The 12,022-nt window shown below is 42.6% G+C and overlaps 1 protein-coding gene across 1 annotated transcript; it reads right to left on the minus strand.

Annotated features, from left to right (window-relative positions):
- Nucleotides 1-1,228: 1,228 nt before the first annotated feature.
- On the minus strand, nt 1,229-7,663 carry LOC110493747 (cytochrome P450 2B4). Its single transcript, XM_021568199.2, is given in 10 exon segments — nt 1,229-1,654; nt 1,813-1,889; nt 1,891-1,952; nt 2,104-2,291; nt 2,786-2,924; nt 3,274-3,447; nt 4,630-4,790; nt 5,157-5,309; nt 5,593-5,755; nt 7,304-7,663. Coding segments are annotated over 10 exon segments (1,473 nt in total). The 5' UTR covers nt 7,466-7,663; the 3' UTR covers nt 1,229-1,460.
- Nucleotides 7,664-12,022: the final 4,359 nt, after the last annotated feature.

Genomic DNA, 12,022 nt, shown 5'->3' on the forward strand with positions numbered 1-12,022 from the left:
CTACCTGAATTTGGCACGTTTTAATGTTATGCCCTGCTTGTATTTATGTATACATTTTTTTGGAACACAGCCCTGCGTCGACACCAATTTTACGGAATCCAAACACTGTCCAATATAAATTGACCCGCAACCTGGGTCAGGTGGGCATCATTTGAAAGCTTATTCTATTGCCAACATGACTAGCTAAGTTATAAAATATGACCTTGCAGTGTTAGACAAGTATATTAAGCTATAATATTGGAGAGAACAATCTAGCTAATGATTAATTCAGCTGATTGTTCGGTCCCATCGCAGATTGGAGCTCTGACCCTCCCTCTCGTCAGGGGATACAGCTGTCTCTGCTATTGCAAACTCCTTCTCCAGCCTGATAAAAGTCAGAGTTCCTGCGTCAGGGAGGAGAGCATATTTTTATGTCCTGTGTTGATTGTTGTAGCCAATCCTTCCCGAGGTATGTGTATGCCAATAGGGCTTAGTGAACAATTGCAATAACCCAAAACACTAACATTAAGTATTAGTAATTATTCTGTTTCATTTGTTCCCAGGAGGGGAAGGGGAACGCACCTTGGGAGCGGTTAGGCAAGAGGCCTGCGGGCATACATAACCGTAGTATTTAATCTGTCTATGCACACTAGGTAACACCTGGGCTTCCCACCCCCTTGTATTTTGTTAAGCGCGCCAGGTGGTGCTAAAGGTTAGGTAAGTAGTGGGAAGGTAGGAGCGGGGACTCTTTTTAATTTTTACTTTGGTTCCGTCCAGCCCCTTTTCCTCACCTTACCATGTTAAGGAATAACAAATACCCTGTAAACGGTATTTTTCTCTGCCTCTGTCCGTCCCTCCCCGCACCTACGATCACATACTTATTCACTCCACGGGGTGTTGAGATATAGCAGAGTGTTGCGTTCCCACTAAGAAGCGTATAATGACAAAGGGAAAATAACTACTTTTTGACATTCATTTCATAGCACCCTCTTGAATTGCCCCGTTTTTCTTCTACATTGTTGTACAGCAGTGTGTGAACGCCCTAAAAATGCAAATGATGTTAGCTAGCTAGCTATCAACATCAAACATAGGAGTTATAGATGCAGTTAAGGGGATAGGAGGACATAAATGCAGAGGTCCACCTTTAAAAAAAAAATCCTAATCACATGTTTTTAGCAATTGTTATTTTACTTAAGATCACTTGATAAGAAAATACAATTAGTTGTCAGTAACAGAAACACAAAACCAATGGTTTTAAGACGGTGTGTATTACAAAATGCATGCAAGCATACTGAAAGATCTAGTTTGTGAATGATCTGATCCTTACAGAAGATGACACAGATAATAAGGCATTCAATGGTGGGTTACACATTATTGAAAATTACTTATTTGAAGAGTTACTAAAATTAAGGTGAATTATTACAGAATAAGATCTGTAGCTGTCTGGCAGAACTAGTGCTCTCGTGGAGAGTGTGGGTAGTTCACCCTCTCTCGCTGCTCCTCAAGTGCACTCCCAGGCGGAAGGGCTTTTGAGACTGTGTCCCACCAAAGATGAGGCTGAAATCTGGGACACCTCCATCCTCAGGCCAGACGAATCGGAAACGCCGAAGCAATGTCACTAGAACCAGGAAGAGCTCCATACGTGCTAACCCCTCCCCCAGACACACACGAGATCCTGGGGAACACACACACACGGCTATCAATAAGAACAACATTTCACTCATACCTTCATATGCATGCAGCCTGGCATTTTATGTCAACATATTCTCCTGTCTGTGTACAACACACTATCATTTATAAGCCATAGATATTGACGCTTTTGCAAAAAGGCACCTGCTGAGAATGGCAGAAAGGCTTCCGGTTTCACAAACTCTCCGACCTCGTTGAGGAAATTTTCAGGGTTGAACTCGAGGGAATTTCCACTGGCCTTCTTCATGCAGCACCGAAGACAGATTAGGAATTACCATAGTGCCCTGGAACAGATGAGGGATGAAGGGTGCGGTGGAGAGGTACACTAAAGACTGACACAGCACCCATCATGACATCACTCCCTCTAGCCCAGGCGACCTTTATAGTTCTAAGGTCAACAACAGGCAGCATATCAGTCGTCATGGTAATGCTCACCTGGGGCAGCTGGTAGCTGTGTAGTTGTGTGTCGCTGCAGGTAGTACGGAACACGCCAAGAGGAACGGTGTCACTCATGCGCTGTACCTCATGGATCATGGCTTGAACATACGGCATGGCATGTCTGTCCTCAAACGAAGCGTCTGCACGTCCCTCAAGAATGTTGGTGATCTCTCGGTAACAGCGATCTGGGACAAACACACACTCTTTGGCCGGGATTCAATCCGATCAAGCTTTGTAGAACAATTTCCTATTTAGCCGACATACTCATCTCATATACATATGTATAGAAATATATATATATATATATATATATATATATACGGTACTCTATACCATCTACTGCATCTTGCCTATGCCGTTCAGCCATCGCTCATTCATATATTTTTATGTACATGTTCTTATTCATTCCTTTACACTTACTTGTGTATAAGGTAGTTGTAGTGAAATTGTTAGGTTAGATTACTTGTTAGATATTACTGCATGGTCAGAACTAGAAGCACAAGCATTTCGCTGCACTTGCATTAACATCTGCTAACCATGTGTATGTGACAAATAAAATTTGATTTGATATGCAGTGTTTACCATAAATGCCGACACATTGTCTACAAGCGCCATCGAATTGAATGAAATGTATGCCAGTGTGTGTGTGTGTGTGTGTGTTGTGTGTGTATTTCCTCACCCTGTACATGCTGATTTATCATCAGGTGTAGCACGGCAGAGCGGAGGGTGTTGGAAGTGGTGTCTGTCCCAGCCATGAACAGGTCAAGTAGTAGAAACACCATATGAGTGTCATTAAATGTGGAGCCTCCATTAGCTGTCTGAAACACACACAGACACCAAATGCCTCTACATTAAATTCTGCTCCATCCTGTAAAGTACTTCCTCCTCTTCCAGCAGCCCAAAAAATGTTATTGCCCTTCTCAAGTCATACCAAAGACTCTAAAAATGGGATTCGATGCCTCTCTGATTGGCAGATACTCAGGGTAAAGTCCTGCGGCAGACTAGTGTCCTATCCAGGGTTGTACTTCTACATCAAGCTGCTTAAATGCTACAGAAACAGGAGATAGGCTCCTGCCCCATGTATCGTTCAGGCTTACTTGTACAAGGCTACTTACTTTATATCATATTTATTTTACTTCTAGAACCCTAGTTCTATTGTTCTCCTACCTTGTCAATCTGGTCCAGGTAGCAGTCAAGGAGGTCTCTGGGCTCTCCCACGACCCTTGAACTTTTGTGCTTGGTCACAATCTTCTTGATATGTTCCTTCATTTGATTAAATTTGTGTGAAATGTTCCTGAAGGGCAAAGGGAAGGGCCTCAAGGCTGGAATGATTTCATAGAGCTACAAAATATAGATTGGAGGAAATCAATCAATCAATCAAATGTATTTTATATAGCCCTTCGTACATCAGCTGATATCTCAAAGTGCTGTACAGAAACCCAGCCTAAAACCCCAAACAGCAAGCAATGCAGGTGAAGAAGCACGGTGGCTAGGAAAAACTCCCTAGAAAGGCCAAAACCTAGGAAGAAACCTAGAGAGGAACCAGGCTATGTGGGGTGGCCAGTCCTCTTCTGGCTGTGCCGGGTGGAGATTATAACAAAACATGGTCAAGATGTTCAAATGTTCATAAATGACCAGCATGGTCGAATAATAATAAGGCAGAATAGTTGAAACTGGAGCAGCAGCACAGTCAGGTGGACTGGGGACAGCAAGGAGTCATCATGTCAGGTATTCCTGGGGCATGGTCCTAGGGCTCAGGTCCTCCGAGAGAGAGAAAGAAAGAAAGAATTAGAGAGAGCATATGTGGGATAGCCAGTCCTCTTCTGGCTGTGCCGGGTGGAGATTATAACAGAACATGGCCAAGATGTTCAAATGTTCATAAATGATCAGCATGGTCGAATAATAATAAGGCAGAACAGTTGAAACTGGAGCAGCAGCACAGCCAGGTGGACTGGGGACAGCAAGGAGTCATCATGTCAGGTAGTCCTGGGGCATGGTCCTAGGACTCAGGTCCTCCGAGAGAGAGAAAGAGAGAAGGAGAGAATTAGAGAACGCACACTTAGATTCACACAGGACACCGAATAGGACAGGAGAAGTACTCCAGATATAACAAACTGACCCTAGCCCCCCGACACATAAACTACTGCAGCATAAATACTGGAGGCTGAGACAGGAGGGGTCTGAAATGGATGTAAAACAGAGGGGAATGTGGATCAGTGTATCATGTCTAGCACATGCCATGTCTAGCACAGAGAGGTCAGTGAGCATTATGTACACTTAAAAAAAATAACAAAAGGTTCCATCTAGAACCTAAAAGGATTCTTTGGCTGTCCCCATGGGAGAACACATTTGAAGAACATTTGAAGAACACATTTGAAGAACACTTTTGGGTTCAGTGTAGAACCCTTTCCACAGAGAGTTCTACCTGGAACCCAAAAGGGTTCTACCTGGAGACAGCCGAAAGAACCATTTTGGAATCCTTTTTTTTAGTAAGCATGGAGTGACACAGGGCTTAGACTGTACCATGGCCCAAGGTCCAAAAGCTTCCTTGGTCAACTCCTCTAACCTCTGGATGAGGGTGAGGATGACCGGGTCGTCATATTCGAACCTCTCTCCGAAAATCAGTGAGCAGATGATGTTAGACGCAGTCAGATGGAACAGGTGCTGAGGGTCCATCGAACCGCCTACCAGGACACAACAACGGTCACCACATGAGGCAATATACACAGACAAGGTAATAACAACGATCACAGAGCTACTGAATTGAACACACTGACAGGATAGATAAAGTAACAATCCCCACAGTCTTTATACCTAATGTTAAAACAAGTATAGTAAATATAGTCATACTGGGAATATTACTGAGAGTATCTTATTTCTGTGATGTTTGTGTGGTTTATGGAAGCGTGTTACAACTACAAGGGGTTAATAGTAAAATTGTTTGATACAGTATTTGGAGGATCTTTGAGGTCACTAAGCGCTGATAATGACATGAATATGTACAGTAATGATTATGATTACGAGGACGTTGTGTGTGTGTGGGACTGTACCAGCACTGCTCTCCAGCTCAGTGCAGATGTGGGACACCTCCTCTAGGATGCGCTCTTCCATGGAGCGTTTGCCCAGACCAAATTTTCTCAGCGTGGTCAGAGCAAAGCGCCGGTGGTCCCTCCAGCTGGAGCCATAATTGGCCAGGACGATCCCTGATCGGCACACCCACATACAAACACACACGGAACATATGTGGGTCGGGCTCACGGTCTCATGCCTGCTACTTTAAAATCAGTGTCAACCTCAGCCCAAGGGGGGATTTCCTATTGGGCTAATTCCTGTTTCCTGTTGGGCTAATTCCTGGTCTCCCATGGGTTTCTCCCATGGTAGACCAGGGCCCAGATACCGCCGGTGACACACACACACACACACACACACACACACAAACTACCCTTATTATACCACATATTTCAAAATCGGTCAAGAACCTACTACCTTTGCTTTCAAAGAGGTGGCTGATGAGGAGATGGGTTGGTCGTCCAGCATATTCCTCTGCGTGTGTCACTAGTGCTTCACGAACCACCTCCAGGCCATTCAGAACCACAGCAGGCCGTGAGCCGATGTACAGACTGAACACGTTACCATAGCGCCTCTTCAGCTGAAGCACAGAAGGAAAGGGACATGGGGACGATTTATTGTGAGAATATAATGTGGGACTTTTCTTTTGAAATGCTATTCAGGCACTTGGGAGACAATGGAAGGGTTGATGGATAAGCTCTCAGTCTTGAGTTTTAGAGTGGTTCCAGGAGTAACTCTTGGCTGACTACTATTATTTTGTCCCTTTACAAGTTGCAAAGCACTCTGATATTAAATATTGAGTCGCAGTGTCCCTGGTTTCCATCATTATGTGAAATGACAAAAAAAAGCTCAACCTTATTCACAACATATCTATACAGTGTTATTAGTGTGTAATAACACAATTTCTTCCCAGGATAATAAAGTGTTTCCCTTTCCCTAGAATTTTATGGTTTAGAAATAATGTGAAGCGTGGTTTTTATCCACAATTTTCACAAATTATTTTAAAACATTACACTAAATTACATAATTATTTCAGTTTATTGTCAAATGAATGAATTATTGTCTTTAAATTGAATATGTTTTATGACATTCCAACCTTTTTGAGTATTTTCTAGTCCAATTGTTGCCTGATTCTGCTGTTTGTATCCTTTTGCATCAGTTTCAATGCAATACCTTTATTTTGAAGGTGAACCACCGATTCCACTATTCTTGCTCATTGTCCTAAAACTTTAGTCTACATCAGACTTAATACCCATTCAGTCAGACTGGTCTCATAGACTAGACCTAACATAGTAAATGTTAGCATGATATGTTACCTCTGGTATGGTTACATAAGACAGATACTTAAGGCAGTGATTCCCAAACCTTTTTGCTCTTTTTCAGAACTATGTCCGACTTTAAACTTACTCTTGAAGGTTGTTTTAGTCCCATAGATTTTGTTGTATTTTTTTTGTCACTCAAATATCACATGAATACACATTAGACATGGCAAAAGGTATAGAATTATTAAAAATGTAGCTTTAAAACGGCAACATTTTCTTTGCACCCCATGACAAAATGTGTGGAATTGCAGGAAATATGCTTTAAACCTGCAAAATTATCTCCACCAACAAGAAGGGTGTGAACAGTTTGTGTCATAAACAGTGCTCGTGCCCATAGAAATAGACGTGGTGCGTGCGCGGCAATTTCATAACATATTGTAATGAAACAGTAGGGAGCAGGTCTCGAACCGTCGATCTTCGAGCCCGAGGTCCAGCGCGCTATCGACTGTGCCGCAAAAGCATGCTCTTGCAGCAGGGTCGATTTCCGCGGTTATAAACCCAGGGTCGTTACACGATTGTACGTTTTGCAAATTCGTTCAATTGTAATACGTAACATATCATACGAAATGGGTGATGGACATCCATAATACATACCATACGAAACGTAACATATCATACATACTAAATGGAGTGTCTCGGATTTACTATACATAATAATATACATCCCTTTACCTATATTACGGACTGCTTGTAGAAAGCTTTATCACAAATATTAGTCACAAAAAAAAAGTAATTTCCAGCAGGGTTATCGTAACAGGTATCGAGACTAGGTCTAACCCTAGCCTACAACATATTGCCCACTTTACCCTTTCCAGGTCTTTGAGAGGGTTGGCAGGATCCAGCTGTAGCAGATTGCCGAGGATGGGCAGGGGACGGGGTCCTGGTGGGAAGTTTTTAGGTCGGCAGACCCTGGTGATGAAGAATAGAAGGAGGGAAAAGAAGCACAACAACACGACCGACCCTAGCATCGCGACTGGGCTTCAGGACATGTTTAGGCTTCTTCACGATTTAAAGCTGGTTGATTTAAAGATGCCGTTTGCCACCCACACAGATTGCAGACTTTGTTTTGAACGCTAGTCAGCAGAGGTTTATAAGAGGGATATTTGCTGACTCGTAAATGTACATTAAGCCTAGTTTCGTAAATACCAGATCTAGGGCAACAGTTAATGTGGGAGGTAACCTGTCTGCCAATGGGAGACTAGTAAGTTTAAAGCCTTGACAGGACTCGATGCAATTTCTTTTGGGACAATTTCTTGTTTGATTTGGTATTGGAACTGGGGGGTCTCGTAGCCAAATCAAATTTATTGTGAAGTTTCTATGCGAATATATGAGCTGCAACAACAATATTTCATGCTCTAATTTATTATGACGTTCTTTTCGAGAATATTGTGATATTTGCCAAAATTAAGAATTCTAACAATTACCATTTATACCATGGATGACACAAAACAAGAGCTTTTTTTTTGCAAACATTCAAACACAAATAGAATATTGATCCAAACCTTTCAACAAAGGAATACTTAAAATGGACAACATGAGTAGTTTTTTCCTCGCTTTTTTGTTAATTTACTGTTGTGCATCGACTTAAAATGTTAGTAAAAGTGGACTGGTTTAATGCCAGTGGCAAGTCATTGGTAACAATAGAAAAGAGTAGAGGGCCTAGAGAACTGCACTGGGGTACATAGGATTCAACTCTGAAGAGAACCCCAGTTTTCATAGTGACAGTGGCCTACAGGTCAAGGTTTTGGTCTCCAACAGCCCGGCTACAGACCCAATCTCTTGGCGCCAAAGTCAGAGCTGCTGAACGGTGCAAGGCCAAAGTCCTCTGGGAGTGCATCCTGTGTGCTAACCCCAGAAACCCCTCTGCAATCAGGATGATCCTGAAGAAAGTTGGTTGTCCAGGCTCATCTCAGAAGGTTGTGTCAGGTCCCAAGCTGACCCAGCAGGCCTTGTGTAACAGGGTTAAATAGACATCCTCATGCTGACCACACTGCTCGTGTCGTGCGCATTGCAAAATAAATGTACACATACATGTTATTCAATCATTGCACCCAGACTGCTTGCGTGCGCCAATGAGCGTCTGGGTGCCAGGCGTTAAAATTGAAGTTGCTTCTATTTGTGAAGCAGAACGTGATGCAAGTCCTGCCTCTCCCATCTCCTCATTGGCTTTTAGAAGCATATACCCATGTGCCATCTCCTCATTGGTTATACCCACGTGGGTGACTGAAAGATGAACTGAGGTCGGTTATGGTAATACACCTTATTATGAAAGTTAGTCTCCAATCGCCATATAAAGTCCAAAGAAGAAAAAGCCTGGAAGGAGGGGAGATGACTAGAAACGATTCGGTTGACCATTTTATGTGTGAATTGTCCGAGTAGAGGACCTTGTGCATTTCAGGTAAAATAACAAATCAATGTTTATATCCCAGGAAAAATTAGCTAGCAACAGCAAGCTAGCTAGCTAAATAGGACAAATTAGCTAGCAACTGCAAGCTAGCTAGCTAAATTGCCATAAATGTTTAATGCTTTTTGATCTGTCCCCAAATTAATATAATTGGTTCATAGTTTGTTTTCATATTTCAACCTACGTGTCGTGATCGTGTTTGGTGTGGGCGGGACAAAATCAATTTGCGCAAGCGGACGCACACAGGCGTCCGGTTTGTGCATGGGTCAGTTGTATGAGTTTTGTCATAATTAAGCAGTCAGGTTATGTATGTATAGCTGTGAAGCCAGCTGCTGTATTGTTTGAGTAACTGCATCCCCGTGTGTATCTGTGCGCATGATCACGCAGCATCCAGCCAAAGAGTTGTTCAACTTTGATGGGGGTATGTATTGTGATCCATGCTGCACTCAGTGTTTTAACTTTTAAAATGATACATTCAGCAAAAAAAGAAACGTCCCTTTTTCAGGACCCTATCTTTCAAAAACAATTCGTAAAAATCCAAATAACTTCACAGATCTTCATTGTAAAGGGTTTAAACACTGTTTCCCATGCTTGTTCAATGAACCATAAACAATTAATAAACATGCACCTGTGGAACGGTCGTTAAGACACTAACAGCTTACAGACGGTAGGCAATTAAGGTCACAGTTATGAAAACTTGGACACTAAAGAGGCCTTTCTACTGATTCTGAAAAACACCAAAGGAAAGATGCCCAGGTTCCCTGCTCATCTGCGCGAATATGCCTTAGGCATGCTGCAAGGAGGCATGAGTACTGCAGATGTGACATGACCCTCCTGACATGACCCTCCAGCATGACAATGCCACCAGCTTTGCTGCTCGTTCTGTGCGTGATTTCCTGCAAGACAGGAATGTCAGTGTTCTGCCATGGCCAGCGAAGAGCCTGGATCTCAATCCCATTGAGCACATCTGGGACCTGATGGATCGGAGGGTGAGGGCTAGGGCCATTCTCCTCAGAAATGTCCGGGAACTTGCAGGTGCCTTCGTGGAAGAGTGGGGTAACAAATCACAGCAAGAACTGGCAAATCTGGTGCAGTCCATGAGGAGGAGATGCACTGCAGTACTTAATGCAGCTGGTGGCCACACCAGATACTGACTGTTTCTTTTGATTTTTGACCCACCCTTTTTTCAGGGACACATTATTCAATTTCTGTTAGTCACATGTCTGTGGAACTTGTTCAGTTTATGTGTCAGTTGTTGAATCTTGTTGTGTTCATACAAATATTTACACATGATAAGTTTGCTGAAAATAAACGCAGTTGACAGTGAGAGGACGTTTCTTTTTTTGCTGAGTTTATCTAGTGCGTGTTAGGCTGAACACCATATTGTTTTATAATCATTATCGATGTTGTTACGTGATAGTGTTACAGAGTTGTGTCATGTATTTATCATTTTATGGACATTTACAAAATTTGCACGCTGCGTTATGCTAAAGGTTAGCTAACGTTCACCTTGTACTTTCTTAGCTAATGAGGCTAGTCACCTCTTGAAGTGTAAATGTATTTTGATCTTATGTTGTTTCACATCACTCAGATTGCATGTTGGGTTTGCAGTTGTGCTGAGGTGTACACAGTGTTGTGTATGTATTCGCAGGTACGTGCTCCCAAATTATATTGAATAATGATATGCTACTGTACACGTGTAACCCATGTGCTGTGGTGATTTGTTATGGCAGTCAGACGGAGTCCTATGTTGAGCACTCCTCTGCAGCCATGTTGTTATACAGTTGAAGTCGGAAGTTTACATACACCTTCGTCAAATACATTTAACCTCCGTTTTTCACAATTCCTGACATTTAATCAGAGTAAAAATTCCCTGTCTTAGGTCAGTTAGGATCACCACTTTATTTTAAGAATGTGAAATGTATAGAGAATAATAATAGTATAGAGAATTATTTATTTTAGCTTTTATTTATTTCATTACATTCCCAATTAGTATTTGGTAGCATTGCCTTTAAATTGTTTAACTTGGGTCAAACGTTTTGGGAAGCCTTCCACAAGCATCCCACAATAAGTTGGGTGAATTTTGGCCCATCCCTCCTGACAGAGCTGGTGTAACTGAGTCAGGTTTGTAGGGCTTCTTGCTCGCACACGCTTTTTCAGTTCTGCCCAAAAATGTTCTAAGGGATTGAGGTCAGGGCTTTGTGATGGCACTCCAATGCCTTGACTTTGTTGTCCTTAAGCCATTTTGCCACAACTTTGGAAGTATGCTTGGGGTCATTGTCCATTTGGAAGACCCATTTGCGACCAAGCTTTAACTTCCTGACTGATGTCTTGAGATGTTGCTTCAATATATCCACATCATTTTCCTTTCCTCATGATGCCATCTATTCTGTGAAGTGCTTCAGTCCCTCCTGCAGCAAAGCACCCCCACAACATGATGCTGCCACCCCCGTGCTTCACGGTTGGGATGTTGTTCTTCTTCTTGCAAGCCTCCCCCTTTTCCTCCAAACATAAGGATGGTCATTATGGCGAAACAGTTCTATTTTTGTTTCATCACACCAGAGGACATTTCTCCAAAAAGTATGATCTTTGTCCCCATGTGCAGTTGCAAACCGTAGTCTGACTTTTTTATGGCGGTTTTGGAGCTGTGGCTTCTTCCTTGCTGAGCGGCCTTTCAGGTTATGTTGATATAGGACTCGTTTTACTTCACAAGGTCCTTTGCTGTTGTTCTGGGATTGATTTTCTCTTTTCTCACCAAAGTACGTTCATCTCTTGGAGACATAACACGTCTCCTTCCTGCACGGTATGACGGCTGCGTGGTCCCATGGTGTTTATACTTGCGTACTATTGGTTGTACAGATGAACATGGTACCTTCAGGCGTTTGGAAATTGCTCCCAAGGATGAACCAGACTTGTGGAGGTCCATATTTTCTTTTCTGAGGTCTTGGCTGATTTCTTTTGATTTTCCCATGATGTCAAGCAAAGAGGCACTGAGTTTGAATGTAAGGCCTTGAAATACATCCACAGGTACACCTCCAATTGACTTAAATTGGGTGGCATGTAGCCTAGTGGTTAGAGCTTTGGACTAGTAACCGAAAGGTTGACAAGGTAAAACTCTGTC

Source organism: Oncorhynchus mykiss, chromosome 17, assembly GCF_013265735.2.
Source record: "Oncorhynchus mykiss isolate Arlee chromosome 17, USDA_OmykA_1.1, whole genome shotgun sequence".
NCBI classification, from domain to species: Eukaryota; Metazoa; Chordata; class Actinopteri; order Salmoniformes; family Salmonidae; genus Oncorhynchus; species Oncorhynchus mykiss.